Source organism: Primulina tabacum, chromosome 11, assembly GCF_025594145.1.
Source record: "Primulina tabacum isolate GXHZ01 chromosome 11, ASM2559414v2, whole genome shotgun sequence".
NCBI classification, from domain to species: Eukaryota; Viridiplantae; Streptophyta; class Magnoliopsida; order Lamiales; family Gesneriaceae; genus Primulina; species Primulina tabacum.
This window is the reverse complement of record NC_134560.1, coordinates 38,246,301-38,263,164: the sequence shown is the minus strand read 5'-3', so window position 1 is coordinate 38,263,164 and position 16,864 is coordinate 38,246,301. Positions and strand designations below refer to the sequence as shown.

At 33.8% G+C, this 16,864-nt stretch overlaps 1 protein-coding gene, 1 long non-coding RNA gene and 1 pseudogene across 2 annotated transcripts; 2 read left to right on the top strand and 1 right to left on the bottom strand.

The window, feature by feature from the left end:
• Positions 1-646: 646 nt before the first annotated feature.
• Positions 647-2,213, top strand: LOC142519053 (uncharacterized). Its single transcript, XR_012813698.1, has 3 exons — positions 647-805; positions 898-988; positions 2,053-2,213. It is a non-coding gene; the product is annotated as an uncharacterized LOC142519053 (long non-coding RNA).
• Positions 2,214-4,660: 2,447 nt separating this feature from the next.
• On the bottom strand, positions 4,661-7,211 carry LOC142519314 (elicitor-responsive protein 3-like). Its single transcript, XM_075622287.1, has 7 exons — positions 7,066-7,211; positions 6,800-6,904; positions 6,593-6,719; positions 6,431-6,502; positions 5,378-5,423; positions 5,035-5,299; positions 4,661-4,945 (listed from the first exon to the last, which is right to left on the bottom strand). Exons 1-7 carry the CDS (start codon positions 7,106-7,108, stop codon positions 4,908-4,910), a joined length of 696 nt encoding a protein of 231 aa, XP_075478402.1. The 5' UTR covers positions 7,109-7,211; the 3' UTR covers positions 4,661-4,907.
• A 7,817-nt stretch (positions 7,212-15,028) lies between these two features.
• LOC142519847 (uncharacterized protein At4g06744-like) lies at positions 15,029-16,525 on the top strand (annotated as a pseudogene).
• The last annotated feature ends 339 nt before the right edge of the window (positions 16,526-16,864 follow it).

The following is a 16,864-nucleotide window of genomic DNA, read 5'->3' as shown; positions in this document are numbered from 1 at the left end:
TTCTATTAGGTGTGATAATTTTAATTTAATGATAAAATACACTACAAATGATTTAATTGCTCTCAATTTATAAATGATTTTTATAAATCTATGCTAGTAGGTAGAAATTAAAATCAAATAAATATTTTTATTTATTTTTATATATTATATAATATGATAATTATATAAATGAATTCGAGATAATTATATAAATAATTTTTATAAATATCAATAAAATTATTAGTATCACTCGATTAACCTTAAAAATTGATATTTGACTTGACTCACAAAATTAAGGGCTTAGTTATCATATTATATAATATATAAAATTAGGTAAAAATAAATAAATCATGCAAGCACTATCGGCGCATGAACAGATAAAAAATATGAACTCAAGCAACAACTTTGAAATTATAAAATTTATTATGATAAAGTTAATTTTGTCATTACAATCCAATATATAAATTTAATCGCTCTTATTAAAATCATATCAAACATTAAATATAATATTTATATCTTATTTATCCTTAACTTATCCTTATATTATATATGATATGTCATCCTATCATGTCTATCGAACTACGTCTAAAAGTATATTTAAGATGCCTCAAAAAAAATATCGTAATTTTAAATTTAATGATCGATATTTTGCCACATCAACGATAGCATTTGGATATAACGCGTGTCGAAATTTCCGCTCCCGAAAAATCATATTGGTTTCTACAAATAAATTGAGTTAAAATCCGAATCCTTGATAGCAATTGGAAGGCTATGGCGACCGCGACGCAGATTTCTTCTCCTCTCCGCTGCTACGCATCCATTCGCGGTAGATTTCGTTGCCCCTTTGCTACTGTACACTTTCAAAGCTCCTTCTTCTAACTACCATTCTCGCTTCTCCGAATTACTCCCATTTTGCAGATGTTGGCGTGATGATTCCAGCAGGACACTGTTGCCTTTACCCGTGTCCCGCGCAAATTCGGAACCGTATTTGCCACCGGCTCTCCTCTCTGTAAGATATATTTGCTTGTTTTTTATTGTCCCTGATAAGTTTTGATTTTAATGTATGCTTGCTGTAACTTTCACAATTCGCGATTGTTGAGGAGAAACGGAAATGATTCTGCTTATCTTTCTCTCGCTTCTCGGTTCAGTTGATCGTATTGATACCTTTGTTTTTTGTTATTTCTACTGCCAATGTGAAAATGGAGCGGAACTGAATTTTTTTACTATTACCGATTGATGTATTGTGTGGCTGATTTGTCTTATTTATGTATTTTGTGGAGTGTGGAGAGAAGCTAATTGTTTTCGAAAAAATTCCATTTGAGGTTAATCGTGTAGCTTGTAAATAGAACAGTTGGTCGTGGGGCTAGACTTCGCAGGGAGCGATAAAGAACTCGAAAAAAGTCTCTGCTATATGGTGGATGGTTTTGTTTCTTCGCTAATTAAATCAATAGCTACAGTCTCGTGGGTTTGTTTGTGGTCATGTTCTCGATTTCAAGTATTATTTTCGGCAACAGTAGAAGTTTTTTTAGAAAAAATTAGACATAATCGTGAGCTTGTAAATGTGTGGCTGTTTAGTTTTATTTATGTATTTTGTGGAGTGTGGAGAGAAGCTAATTGTTTTCGAAAAAATTCCATTTGAGGTTAGTCGTGAGCTTGTAAATGGAACAGTTGGTCGTGGGGGTAGACTTCGCAGGGAGCGACAAAGAACTCGAAAAAATTATCTGCTATAGGGTGGATGGTTTTGTTTCTTAGCTGATTAAATCAATAGCTACAGTCTCGTGGGTTGGTTTGTGGTCATGTTCTCGATTTCAAGTATTATCATCGGCAACAGTAGAAGTTTTTTTAGAAAAAATTAGACATAAATTTTAAATTTTTTTCTGGTCTGGGGTTCTCTCATGAACGCATGGCTCAGTTATTTACTTATTGGGGTCTATTGTCATGTGCTTCAGTTCAAGTGTTATCACAAGAGATTATGATAGATTTAGAACACACTTTTGCTTAGGCCCTGGTGAAGATGGACTTGGTTCAAGGAATTTGATAGTAATCTCGCAAATGTTTTATTTTCTTTTCCAGTGATTCAGAAACCATTTTACCTGAGATTTACAGCTCAAAATTCAAAATATGTTTCCATAAGATGTGAGCAGAGCACCAAGGAGGGGAATGGATTAGATATATGGATTGGGAGACTGGCAATGATAGGCTTTACTGTTGCTATTAGCATTGAAGTCGCGACGGGCAAAGGACTTCTAGAGGTATTTCATCTGTACAAATGCTTTTGTTGAGATTTTGAATCTTCTATGGACAATTGCTTGAGTTTGAATTTTCTAATTCTTCTTAGTTATTCTGGGGCAGAGCAGGCAGCGGGGCTATGGGCACACATTGGGCCCTCTTAAACGAAAAAAATTAAATTTTATATGTGATATTTTCGGAAAAAAATTCATATTCCGACCCCTCTTCCAAATCTATTGAATTGCTCTCTCTTATTCGGCCTTGCCCCTTCGTCCTCAAATCTTGGGTCTGCCCTGGTTGTGTGCTTTGTAATTTTGGTCCGAATAACATGGTATGTACTCAATGTAAGGCATTTCTTATGATATAATTAGTTGGAAAGGAGGATGCACGTGATTTTATATGTTCTTTTAAGTTCATTGTATGATAATCTATTCTGATTATGTTCTAAGTGACTTTAATTTGTTCTTTATCCTAAAAGAAGGGAGATACTAGATAATACCATTTGGCTTTAATCATTAGTATAGCATAGAGTAAAAATGAAACCATAGCTGTGGAGGGTATTTGAAAAGACCAAAAGAAAGGAAAGAGTTGGCATTTTATTCGGGTGTTTACACACCACGGCAAGCTTTTTGTTCAGGCACAGACGATGCATGATTCAGCACCCTTGATGTCTCAATATCCTCCCCCATCTTATAAAGCCTAAATCTGTGAGGCTTTTGCTGAGATTCAGAACTGTTGCTTGTATTATATATCACAATAAAAGTCACATGGGCACGAGCAACAAGACTTTAAATAATGGACTCTGCTAGAAACTACTTGTTGTCCTTGTTCATTTCGCAAGTAATAATTGCTGGAAGAGTCCATTGTATAGTTTTATAAAACCATGTCCACGTTTTGCTCCGAAAAGTGACGAATTATAGTGAAATATTGACTCTTCCTATTTTCAGAATGTCGGGCTGATAACACCATTGCCCTTAGCAGCATTGGCAGTTACATCACTGGTGGGAGCTCTACTCGCAGTCTTCATCTTCCAATCTGCATCCAACAATTGATCAGCTACATTTCTTTCTCCTCTCATTTCGATTTTCAAATCTTCTTCTGTTGAGTTACTATTTTTTGTCCATGTATAATCACTATATATACATATACTGGCCAATTAATATATCATATTTGTTTCTAACATTTTTGTGACATTTGTGTGCATGCTCGGGCAGATTATATTTCAAAGTGAGACTTGAATTTTAGTTTATTTAACAAAAAAATTACATTTAAAATCTGCAGTAGTCGATTTGTTAAGATTAAATTGGTGATCAAACCTACTAACTCACGTTGGAGGTTCATCAAAGTTTTAATTTACCCTCAAATTGAGTCGAAGGGGAGACGGATCCAACTGAGAATGATAAATTTTCATTCTAAAAGTTGAATAGGAAAATGTCTGGATCTTTTGAGATTTCACGTAGTTGTAGTAATATTTGTATCATAATATAAATATATTTTTAGAAAAAATTTATACAATGTTTTATACAGACGTTGAAAATTGTTTTTGTTTTTATTTATAAATTAAAGTAGATGCAAAATCTAAGAAGTCATCATTTTTAGCTTCTAAAATATCACTTTTTTAAAAGATTTTTTATGACCAAATAACATACTTTAAAAAAAAAAAATTGAAACGGCTTGGTTGGAGAAACAACGGACTAAAGGTACTTTATTTAAAAAAAAAAATTTCTCCAACCAAACCGTTTCAAAATGAAAGTCACAAGTTAAAATTGCATCTAAGACCAACATCAATACGTATTTTCTTGAAATTAATATTTGTCCTTATTTATCAGTCGTTTTCACATAGCATCTAATTAATTCGAACAAGATTTGTTAGGGACTTGATTTGATGTATTTCCCCCCCAAGTATCAGGCTTACATGTGAGAAAACATGTGAAGGCATAACTGTGGATAACTCGAAAAACATTACTGTATATGACATTAAACTATAAATAATTTTCTCAGATTAAGGAACAGGTTAGTCCGTCCATTCATGCATCGCTCATGATATATATATGATAACTCGAACATCCATTTCAAATACACATCACATTCTTGTAAGACAAGGTTATGAAAATAAAATTAAAAAAAAAAAAAAGATTAGGCATATTGTATATATCAATTGCCATTTAGCTATCTAATAAGTCCATGGATGCTAGAGTTCCACAATTAGTACTTTTTCAAACACTTGATTATAAGCAAGTGAAACAAGTTCTTACTACTGATATTGCAATAAAAAAATACATTATATCACATAAATTTGAAAAAATTGAGAAAGAATAAAACAATACACGTTTTTCTCAAATTTCAGGAACTTACACGAAAGTTTGTTTCACCAGAAGCAATATTCTTTAAAAGGAAAAATAAATGAACAATTTTTGTTTTCGGGAAAAATTTTCTCCGAGGATTTAATCAGTTCAAAGAACCAATTCTACTTTTGTATGTTTTTACTTTTTACAATCTCCTTGCAACATTAACAACTTTCAAAAACAAAAGGTGAAAAGGTATAATAGAATCCACACTACAGAATACACCAGATGGCGAAATAATCGAGTAAAAATACTTTTACTTGAAGTTAGACGTTACAGGTTCCATTGTCATAAAAAACTACTTTTAACAACAAGGCAAAACACAAATTCTAGCTCTGGCTCGCAAAGCTTGTCTCAGTACGGTGGAGGATAAGGTGATGGAGGGTACAACCCTGTTACAGGAAATCATAAATTCCGTAATCTTTACAAGTTTTCAAAGCAATGCAATTCCTGCATAAGCGAAGAAGCCGAGAAATCTTACCAGGAGGATGATGATGTGGATCGTGCGGTGGTGGAGGATACATTGATGGCGATGGCCCAGGGGGATAAATTGGAGGATAAGCAGCGGGCTCATGATATGGGGGTGGGGGGTATCCCGCTGGATTAGGAGGATAGGATGGATAAGGAGCTGGTTCTGGGATACTTTTTGGAGGATATGGTGGAACATGTGCAGGATAATGAGGGGCTTGATGTGCTGGCATAGCCGGGTAAGGAGGAGCTGAAGGTGCCGGGGCTTTAGCTGGTTTCTGAAAACGTAAAACATGCTCGTAAGCTTCAGATACTACAATAATTTCCGGACGAAACAAAATGGAAGTTTAGCTTACATTGGCGGTAGAACAGTGCATGATTAACTTTATTTCTCCAGCATGCCTGTAAAAGAGAGAGACATGCATCAGGTCTCCACAAATTTATTCCAAATACATGGTAAGTAATCATGTAGATACGTGGCTCCGATCAACTTCTTGTGCATTTATCGGATTTTGAAAGATAGTGGCACTATCACAACATCGACAGAGATCAAAGTCAAGAACATATTCCGCTGAGTATGATTCGACAATGGGTTTGATACAGTTTCCGGTATGCTGAGTACGATTCGACAGCGATTGACTTAAAGGGCTTACTATAGAGCTATAAGAGGTATCTGCTTTTGCGCCATGACAATCTCACTCGAATTACGGGGACCTACACATATTAGTACAGTATACCAGGGTCCCCGGCCAGAACCACACGTGCAAGTTTCTCGGCCTGTGGCTCGTGATGTAATATGTGAAGTATATTGTAAACCCACAAGCACCGAAAACAAAACGAGCCACCGCCGGAAATTTCAATGAAAGTTTATATGAATAATGAACCTCCAATTTCACACTATTGCTTTAAGAAACTCATAACGAGTTTCTGAAAAAAAAAAACATTCATCTGACAGGCCCGTGGCACTGGAATGCTCTGGAAAAAGTGGGATGGAGGTGGCAAATTATAAATACAAGCAGAGCTAAATAAGATCAAGATAACATTCTTCGTGCAAAATCGATCTTCATTCTAGAAAGATTCACAAGGATACTCCCAGGCATACAAGCACACTCCCCATGCAGATAACAAGATCCTAATTATACAGATTCACTCACAATGCTGCAAGGGTAAGTTTCAATTTAGTCTCAAACAACAAATACAAGCAAATTTTTTTACATGAATATGATAGGCTCACAAAAAATTCTTTTAAGCCAGTTCATAAAATACACAAGCTCAATCGCAGTGCAGCAAAAACTGCTCGTAATGCAGCCTCAAAACGCTAATACCAAACACGATAAGATGGACACAAGATCGCACTAAATGCTTTATTGCAGAAATGAACATGTTACAGTTTGTTTAGTGGATTATACCTGCCTTTCTTGTCCTGAAGAGGCCATGAGCTGTCGTCATATCCATTCGAGAGAACTTTCTGCAACAGAATCCTAAACACTCCCAATTCAAGATCAAAACTCGACTTACAAATATATTCAAAAGAATCATAATCAGATCCACAAAAGTCATAAAACGTTTACTTTCCGCCGCCGATGAAATCATCATAAGTCAGAGTATTGCTGTTCCACACTACAACATTGATCTCCCGCAAACCTTCTATCAAAGTAAGCACGAATTTCTCTTGAAAAGTCGGATTTTTCCCTCCATCTACGCAAAATTTCTCCAAAATTAAACCCCAAAAAAAAAACAAAAATAGCAAGCTGTATTACACGAAACCGGTGCTGTACCTGTACAAGTACGAGTGCGAAACTTGGTGCTACCATATTCGACACGGACGTATGGATCTTGCCTCGAAATCCATTCAGTATCTTTCAACTTGGTACAACCAACAACTGAGATCCGATCCAAAACATACCCGTAAATAAACGTAAAGCAAGCAACTTCTAACTAGGAAAAAAGGGGAAGACCACAAAGGGAAAAAACAGAAAAAGATTAAAACAGAAACAAAAAAAAAAAAAAAAAAAAACCAAGAAGAAGAAGAGAGAAACACTACCGGTGACCTCCAGAGGTTGACCTTGGATTCCAGAAATCGACATTGAAGAAAGAGATAAAGATGGTGGATTTTGGGTTTAGAACTTCAGCGCTTGTGCCTTCACAGATAATTTGAAAAATTCAGAAATTAGGTTTGACTATGAAAATTATTACATACAAACGTGGAAATAAATAATGCAGCTTGTGGGAACGTACAAGTCAGATACAGTGGAAAATTTGTTTTAGACACGCTTATTAATCTAAAACGATTTGACATATAAATATATATTTAATAAGACGAGTTATTTGATAAATATTGGATTGAAGAATAATAATTTCGATTAAAAATTAATATTTTTTACTAAAATCAGATTATATTATACAATATTATATATATAACAATATTTTTCAATTAATTCACATAAATTACACTATTTCTTTCACAACATAACAAAAAAATATTTTTGCAGTGAAAATAATATTTTTAAATATAAAAAATAATATATTTTATGGATTCAATTGATGGTCTGTTTCATAAAGTTGCTCACAAGAAAATATGTCAGAAGTGTTTTGTTTTAAAATATAAGCTCATAATAAATTGTGAGCTTTGTCACATGTCGAGTTATGTAGTTTGAGAATCAATGAATGATTGTTTTTTCTGAATATAAAGGAAAATAAATATTGTTAGTTGCAATAATTATCCATGTTGGCTAGAGCAATACAAACGTAGTACTTGTGCTGTTGTACAGTTTAAAAGATTTGAGTTGAATCATTATAATCATCTATAGATTTTGGTGAAGCGACAATCGTTTGGTCCTATAACTGATATCAGAGCCAATGTCACATGTTCAATTCACGTTGATGGAAAGAAGTCCAATTTTTGAGAGAGACGTTGGGTGCAATAATTGTCTCTGCTAGGTAGATCAATCGAAACGTGATGCTTGTGCTGTTGTACGATTTAAAATATTTGAGTTACAATATTACCACCAAATAACTTTTGGTAAAACGACAAACGTTCATCCTTGCAAATATGAATTACTATTTTTTTTCAATAGTTAGTAATAAAATAAGGTGGAAATGAAATCAAATGATGAAATAAAATGAGCTTGAAAATGAAATGACATATATATCTCGTTTCGTTGCTTGGAAATGATATCATACGATGGTGGATTCTCTCATAATGAGTTTCTCATCTTGGTTTCTTCACAATCGGACGGAGTAAACCATGTTTGATATGTTCGCTCGAGAAAATTTTGATAAGAAAGATCGAAAAGTTCACCGACTCCATCAACTTAGACATATACATATTATTCTTATTTTTTGGTTGACTTTTGTGGTTTGGTTGAGTTGGCGGTGGTTTTTGTGTTTGGATTCATGTTTAAGGTTGACTTGGCAAGATTAGTTGACTATGTATTATTTGACTAAATGCCACCATGGAAAGCTTTTCCAAAAATGGGTTATTCATAAGATGATAATTTTTCTCGTGAGTTTAAAATCCTGTAGGTTAGGGTTCAAGAATTTTTTAAATCCTCGAAATAGTTCGGGATGCGTGTGAAAATATTATCATCATCCTCGAACTCACCCCAATAATAATAATATTGATAATAATAATTGTGAAGACCCAAAATTTTGCAACGAAAAGAATTTATATGCAGCTCATTTTGGCACAACATTTTCGAGTTTCACGCAATCATACTTTTGGAAATTTTAATAACAACTTCCCCTCATTATTAACCGTTTAGCATCAGTTTAATTATTAATTTAAACTATAATAAATCAGTCATTAAACTATTTATATTAAGAGCAAAATAATGACAATTAAGAGAAGATAAATGACCATGAATATGAGACTTTTCACCTCATCTGTTGAGATTTATAAATATAGACCTTAGTTTAATGTAAAAACCACACAAAAAATTCTCACAAAAACTCTCAGACTTTAGAAGTATGATGAATAGTTATTTCCTCTCAAATTCATTTCTCAAATATTTCTCCAAATTAAATTATTTCTTCTCAAATCTATGAGACCCCCTCAACTCTATGAGAATGTAACCACAAATAATAGTGATTAATGAGTGATAATGGAGATTAAATGTTGTATTATATCATATATTTGGTTGAATAATGTCTTTTAAAAGGAGATTAATGACTATGAATATGTTCTTTTAAAAGGAAGTTAATGGTCACGAAAAGATGTCTTTAAAAGAAGGTTAATGATCATGAATAATTATATCTAATGTGAGATAAATGACCATGAATTGAGTGATATTTCACCTCACTTTTAGAGACCTATAAATAGAAATCCACAACATGCAAGAAAATCACATCCAAATCATACCAAAATTTTGAGAAAGAGTGCTGCCAAGTTGTCAAGCCAAAGTTCTGTCCAATTCGAGTATCATAGGCTTTTCGTTTAGGCGATCGATTATAGAAAAGTCCAACAAGTTCTTCAAGTTTTCTGAGCACATTTCCATAAGTGAGATTTTTGTTTCGAACTCGAGATATATGTTTTAAAATCGACCAGCATATATGTATTATATGTTTTTAAAATCTGATTTTTGAAATTTGCATTTTTGAAGTACTGAAACTTTGTGAACTAATGGTAGTAAAATATATTTTGAACATTTCATATTTCTGATTATTGGTCTCACCCCTAAGAGAGGATAAAACATATAGAAGACTCATATAAGTTTCTCATGAAATTCATAATTTGTTTAGTGCATAATTCTGATACAAGTTTATTCATTTCAAATAAGAATATTTTTGTATATCTCCGCTAATACTGTTTTTGTTGAAATAAATGATTTTAAAGGGTGTGAGATATTTCACTGCTTACTGACTCACGACCGTATCAACCACTCTGTGTGGGGCTCTTAACTCCTAATCGTTATTAAAATGCAATTTGATTAGGGTTAATTAATTACAGCGGAAAATGAGTTTAAATTTTCTTTATAATGAGCTCAAAACATATTATTTGAATATTAAAAATAGTATTTCATCTCATATCATAAAACATGCCCACACATAATCAAAACCAACCACATACAAACAACTCATATCCTCGGGACCTGCCCCGATATATAGATACATATATATATATATATATACTGGGAACAAAACATAAAACCTTAGCTCAAACTGTGACTCCCTTCAGAAGCACCATCTCCGGCCTCCTGATATCCTGGAGTACCTGTCATTGTCCACATACAAAGACAACAACAGCCCCCTCTGGGGTGAGCAAAGCTCTGTCTGAAACAACCATAATATATACCACAAGTATCTAAATAATGATATATGATATGCAATGCATGTATGTCGTGGAGGTATCAGGTCAAATGCTCATCCACTGAGCATATATCAGAATCAATCGAATCGCTATCAAATCAATGCTCGAGCTGGCACACTGGCCTTAATCAGGGATACTCGTATGATAACGTCGACAAAGCGCTATCAAATCCCAAATCTCAATCAATCAGCGGGGCCACTAATGACTATGCTTTAAGGTCCACATAATGCCAAACATAGCATCGTGTTCACAAACCCCAGAATCAAGTCCAATCATATCAAGGTATCCAAGGATCATAGCTCAACGTGTATGTCATGTATGTCACATCAACTCAACAAATAAGGCATATATACATATATTCTCAATCAAATCAATCAAACATATATCATATGATACAGATACATGTCGTAAGTTACTCGGTCGCAACATACCTCAATTCTTCGTTCTAGTCGATGTAACTTGAAGATATCAGTATAATAATCTATCTATATCAATAACATATTCATTTCAATCAATAACAACATTCAAAATCAACAATATAAGTTTCAAATATCTTTTGAAACTTTGAAAATTCATATCAAATTGAAATCATAACATAATTCAATTCCGACTTCAAAACTTAGTTTCTTGTCGGCTATTCTTCCACATATAATCCGAATTAATAAAACTGACAAACAATTCTTCAATCTCAATCCAATGATTAAAATTCCATAATTATAATAAATTGAAAATAATTCAAAATAACATCACTATAATCATCTCTTCTTCATTAAAATCATACACTAGTCAACAATATTCAATTTCTGTATGATTTAACAATTTATCGGATTTATTCCAAAAATCGACGAATTTCAAACATCACCAAAAATATAAAATTTATATCTCAAATTGAAGACCTCGTGTCAACGATCCCAGAACTGAAGTCGATTCGTTGATTGGATAAACCTGATAAGTCGCACGATCGAAAATAAATATTTAAAGCTGTATTTTCTATCATCTCTCTCGTTTCTGCCTCTCATTCTCGTCAATCTCAATCAGTTGGAATGAATTCCACCGACTCAACATTTATTATTTTTTATTTTTTTAATATTATATTATATTATATTAATAAAATAATATAATAAATAATATAATATTTAAAATTTTAACGCCGGTATATCCCTTTGGATAAGTCAAACGATCAAAATTTTCAAAACTCAAAACATGAAACTTCTATATCTTTGAGTTTTTTACGTTATATCCAAATCTCAAATCATTTGGACTTCATATGACTAAGATAGGTCACTAATTATCATTTTGTCCTTAAAATTAATTCATTATTTTTCAATTTATTTACGAAAATTCAATCAAAATAAATTGAATATTTTTCAACTTATTTACAAAAATGCCATCAATACTATTTTATTTTCGGGATATCACACTCACTAACCTCCTCTCAAATAAGAATGACGATCAGTTAGAGGTTGAAGAACAAACTCCATTCTGGGGATGGTAAAGAAAGAGAAGATTGCTGCCAACGTTTAAATTTCATTTTCTCATCAGTTTATTTCAAGTTATAAGCTTTCATACCGTAGTTAATGCTTTATATTCCGCTGCTGTAAAATATTATGTGATTATTTCGGAGTTGTAACAACAATGTTTTATATTTATGAATAAATAGATTGGTTTGGAAATTTTGTACATACGAGGTTTTTTGTTTTGCAATTACATGATTTTGAGACAATGCTGGTATCATATGCCTTCTCAGCCAGATTATGAACTTGTTGGCTTTGATACCACTTAATGTTATGCCTTGGTCTCGAGGCGTGACATTTAAGTTGTATCAGAGCTACCAGGTTCAAAATCCGAGTGAGAAAAATTCGAGCTAATGCACTTAAATGTCTCTAGGTGTGATATTTAAATGGTATCAGAGTCACAAGGTTCATAATTCATGTGGGAGAAAACTCAGGAGAATATAATTAATTGTCTCTGAGTGTGAGATTTTAAAGTGATATCAGAGCCACGAGGTTCATAATTTGAATGGACGAGATTCGAGCGAATGCACTTATATGTCTTTGAGTGTGACATTTAAGTGGAATCAGATAAAAACCAGGTTCATGTTCTTGATGGGAAAGTAGGATTTGGTGTGAAAAATAAAAATTTGGGAATCAATGTTCATGTGATTTCATGGAATGGAATTCAATTTAAATCTCTAAGTTATTATTTTTGGGATTTAATGGATGATCATTTGATGATGTACAGAACAACCCTCCATCAGACTTTCTTAGTGGTTATCATTTATCGAGTGAGATTGTTTGTGGTTATGGTTGTACAACATTAGTCTTTTGATCTGGGACAACATAGAAGCTCTACGTACTCGCATTCACTTTGTCGTTTATTGACGTCATTGAGGGTCATCGGGTGGTGTGGTTGAATGTAGTTTCGAAATAGAAGCCAATGCATTGTAGTCGTCGATTAATCGCTCAATTAAGTGTGAAATATCTTCACTGATCTAATGAGTTAATAGTACAAATAACATATGGTCAAAATAACACATGCGCATTTTGGAAATGTGTTTCTCCAGTTTCATATATCATGTCACTTTATTATTCAAAGATATATCACATCGTTATCGAATTTATTTACAGCTCTTGATATACAAATGGTTGCACATTTGATCGAGATATATGAGTTGAAGGGAACATATTGTACTCTAACCATAACTTAAAGTTTTTCAGGCAATATCAGTGATTCCTAGGGGATCATGGGACGATGCTACTAGACGCTCTTACCATGATCTGATGAGTGCAATCAGACTTCATTTTGACGTTCTTGATCAAAGGGTTGATGAAAAAACGATGTTAATTAGGGTAAGCACAAATATGAACAAATGTTGTTCTGAATCACATAAAGTTGTAAACCTACAGCTACATGTATTTATAAACCTATTGAGGGTCAAATAAATATTGATTATGTGTTCTCGTTTGGATAGTTAAGTGCAATGAGTTGAATTTTGGCGACTGTAGTAGATAAAGATCAAATAGATAGCTTATAAAGAAGTTTATAAGTTGATTTTATGTAATGAAATATCTTAGCTTAACAGCTAATTAAGTTAGTAGAGTGGAACGGTATGTTTTAGTAAATGAGTTCACAAAACTGACAGCTGCAAAAAAATGGATCATTGGAAAATTTTGTCATTCGAAATTTTCATTTTTCATTATATGAACAAGATTTGTACCTATGATATATCGGTGTTGTCTGATCGTCTGATCGTCGATCGAAGTTCTAATAAGTTCACAATTATTTATTTTGTAAATTTAGAATATATTTATTAAATAATAATATTAGTAGTACTGACTACTAATTGCAAAATTCTCAGAAAACATTCTATAAGAGTCAAGAATATATTGATTAATTAATTTAGTAATTAAATAAAAGTTATTTAATTTAAAGTATGAATAAATAAATATATAATTTCACGATCAAAGGAGGAGGAGATCGTTTGTAGCGATTTACAAGAATGACTATAACCTCTTAAAACCAAGAATAGTTGGAGTCGTCGTTATATACATAAATTAAATCATATCTAAACACCATATGAATTATTTAAATCATACAACATTCAAAGAATGTTTTGAACGCCAAAACTAAAAATTTTAAACTTCTACTGCGCGATGACTGACATATGATATCGATTGTATGTTTACCATGCACGTCTGCGATTGAGCAGTTTAAAAACGAGTGGTACCTTGGGAATACTTTGAAAAACTGGATCAAAGGGAAAAAGGAGCGGTTGGTCCCTCCAGCAGTCAGGGTTCGGGCGACGCGCATGAATTAACGCTCGAGTAGCTTCCACAACTGACCATTATCATTATCGGCCATCGCTCAATGTTCTAGTAAATCTTGATAAGATTACCCGTTAGCTGAATGCAAACACCTTTCAAATATAATTATATTCCAATTAATACCTCCCAAAATTTTCATTTCAATACCCATCGAAATCGAATGGCCAGTATATATGTTGTGAAGTTTTACAGAAGCATTGAGGAATGTTTATCTAGGATTTGGATCCTAAGTTATGTTAAAAACACAACTCTTTTTACACAAGCTGTTCATCTTATGGATCACACACAGTGTCAAATAAATTTGAAAAAGTCGTGATCTCGTGTAAAAAAATACACAATACATGCTGTGCTTTCAACCACTACAGATAATCCAAATTTGTTTGTATAACACTTGGTTTGTGATGTAGCAATGAAATAACATTATCTGAAACAAAAGGATCCGAGTGATTAATCAATATGGATGATTGAGTGATCCGGGTAGAAGGCTGATCCCAGTGTTCAGCAACTCCGAGTGAACATCCAATTCGGATGAACAGCCGATCCGGGTGTTTAGCAAATCCGAATGGAGATCGATCCCATTTGATGGACAGTCATTCCAGGAGGCCAGAATCCGGGCGGACAATCACTTTAGGTGGCCCTAAATCTTACTCGCGAAATTGTCTTCTCGGACTAGTAAATACCTCGGGACAAAAATTTACAGATAACATATTTTGTTGTCCCGTGACAAAAAAGCCAATATATAGAAAAAGGGAATTTGCTAGCCAACAATCATCCACTGATCCAGACTTCTTCCCACATATTAAAAAAAAAAAAAAAAACCAGTCATTTTAATAGCACTTCTACTAAGTATTGTTTTTGTTTATGCCAAAGTAGAGATGAAGTTCCATTATTTTGTTTCTTTTATCTTGGCCAATCTCTTCTATAATGTAACTTGCTTTCGCAATGTTATCGATGATCATATTGTTGGAAATAGTAGAGAGGCATTAGAGATCGTCGTCAGCAGCCACGACGGGGGTGGGGCTGGCAGCTGTGGATGTGATTCTCCTCATCCGTCACCGCTTCCATGTCCTATGGTACCATCACCCCTTTGCTATTTGAGAGCAAGAGACTCGAATTAGTGTACCCCTTAATCTAAAGATTCAAGAACAAGATCAAATGTGACCTGTTGGGCTTCACCAAGACATGGGTTGGCCCGTATATTTGCAACAAGTACAAAGGCTTCATTTGCGACCTCCTTCTAATCGAGAAGGCGCGAAGTGAAGGAATATGACTCTTTTAGGGTTTGAATTTTAAATTCTAGAATCTTTTAATATTTAAATTGATCTACTCGAATTAATATCATGTTAATAAAAAATTTACAAAATTTACGTATAAAATATTTTTAAGAAAAAATTGACCCAGTTGTCATAGACTGTGGCTCCGCCACTGGCCGGATTGACGTTCAACGGCTTCAAATTCGACGGTCCTCGACTCACCCTGGACGGATTCATCGATCAAATTCCGAATATTTTCGTTTTCCATGCAAATTTCGACAATTTTAAGGGTACGATTCCTTCCAAATTTTCCGAGCACAAGCACTTGTTCGAACTTGATCTGAGCAATAACAAGTACACTTGTGAGTTCGTACCAAGTTCTTGGTGCCACCAAGTTAACTTTCTTGGATCTTAGGTTCAACACATTTTCGGGCTTGGTTCCCCCCCAAGTTTTCATGCTAGATGTCGACGTGATTTGCATCAATAATTATTTCAATCAGCGACTGCCTGATAATTTGGGCTCGACTCCGGCTCTCTACTTGACCATGGCCAACAACTACTTCACCGGTCCGATCCCGCAAAGCATCAGCCAAGCAGCCAAGACTTTGCTCGAGATTCTGTTACTTAACAACCAACTATCTAGATGTCTACCACGTGAAATCGGGCTTCCAGAAAAGATGACACTCTTTGACTCGAGCCGAAACAGCTTGACGGGCCCAATTCCGCAATCTTTTGCGTGCTTGATCCAGATACAGATTTTCAACTTGGCGCAGAATCAGCTATAAGGGACTGTTCCGGAGCTTGTTTGCAGACTGCCCAATTTGGGAAACTTATCATTGTCTTGCAATTATTTTACAGAGGTAGGCCCGAAATGTGTGAAATTGATCAAAGAAAACGTGCTTGATGTGAAAATGAATTACATTTCGGGCCTACGGGGCCAGAAATCAGAAGCAGAATCTCATGATTTCCAATCCAAAGCCCAATCTTGCGGTGATGAAAGATATTTCAATTGGATTCCAAGTACGGGTGTTTCTCACCAAATTTTTTTGAAGTCATCGCGCTATGTTCGTGCAGGTCGGGTTGGATCGAGTCGAAACGATCATATAATGCTTTGAATCCTCACTGTTATGTGAATTATGAAATTATTATTATTATTATTATTATTATTTGTGATGAATTAGTTAAGATATTTCCAATGTTCGTGCGGGTCGAGTCTTGTTTTTTACATGTAAATATGAAATCTGACCGGTGTCCATTGTTTCACCAGTAAGCCTTTAATTTTGGTTCGATATTGGGTATTTTATTTTTTTTCAAATAAATAATCTATTTTGTGCACCAACATATTTAAAATAAAAATTAACACTTTGATATTAAAAAAAACAATATTTTTGATAGGAGACCTAAATAAAATAATCATTTTACAAAATTAACTAATGACTTAATCTCACAAAAAGGGTG

Excerpts from the sequence above, each read along its gene's own strand:
- LOC142519314 (XM_075622287.1), bottom strand. The coding sequence starts at position 7,108 with ATGTCGATTTCTGGAATCCAAGGTCAACCTCTGGAGGTCACCG. Across the intron at positions 6,503-6,592 it reads GATTTCATCGGCGGCGGAAA|GATTCTGTTGCAGAAAGTTC; the intron begins GTAAACGTTTTA and ends GGGAGTGTTTAG. Across the intron at positions 5,424-6,430 it reads CTTCAGGACAAGAAAGGCAG|GCATGCTGGAGAAATAAAGT; the intron begins GTATAATCCACT and ends TCTCTTTTACAG.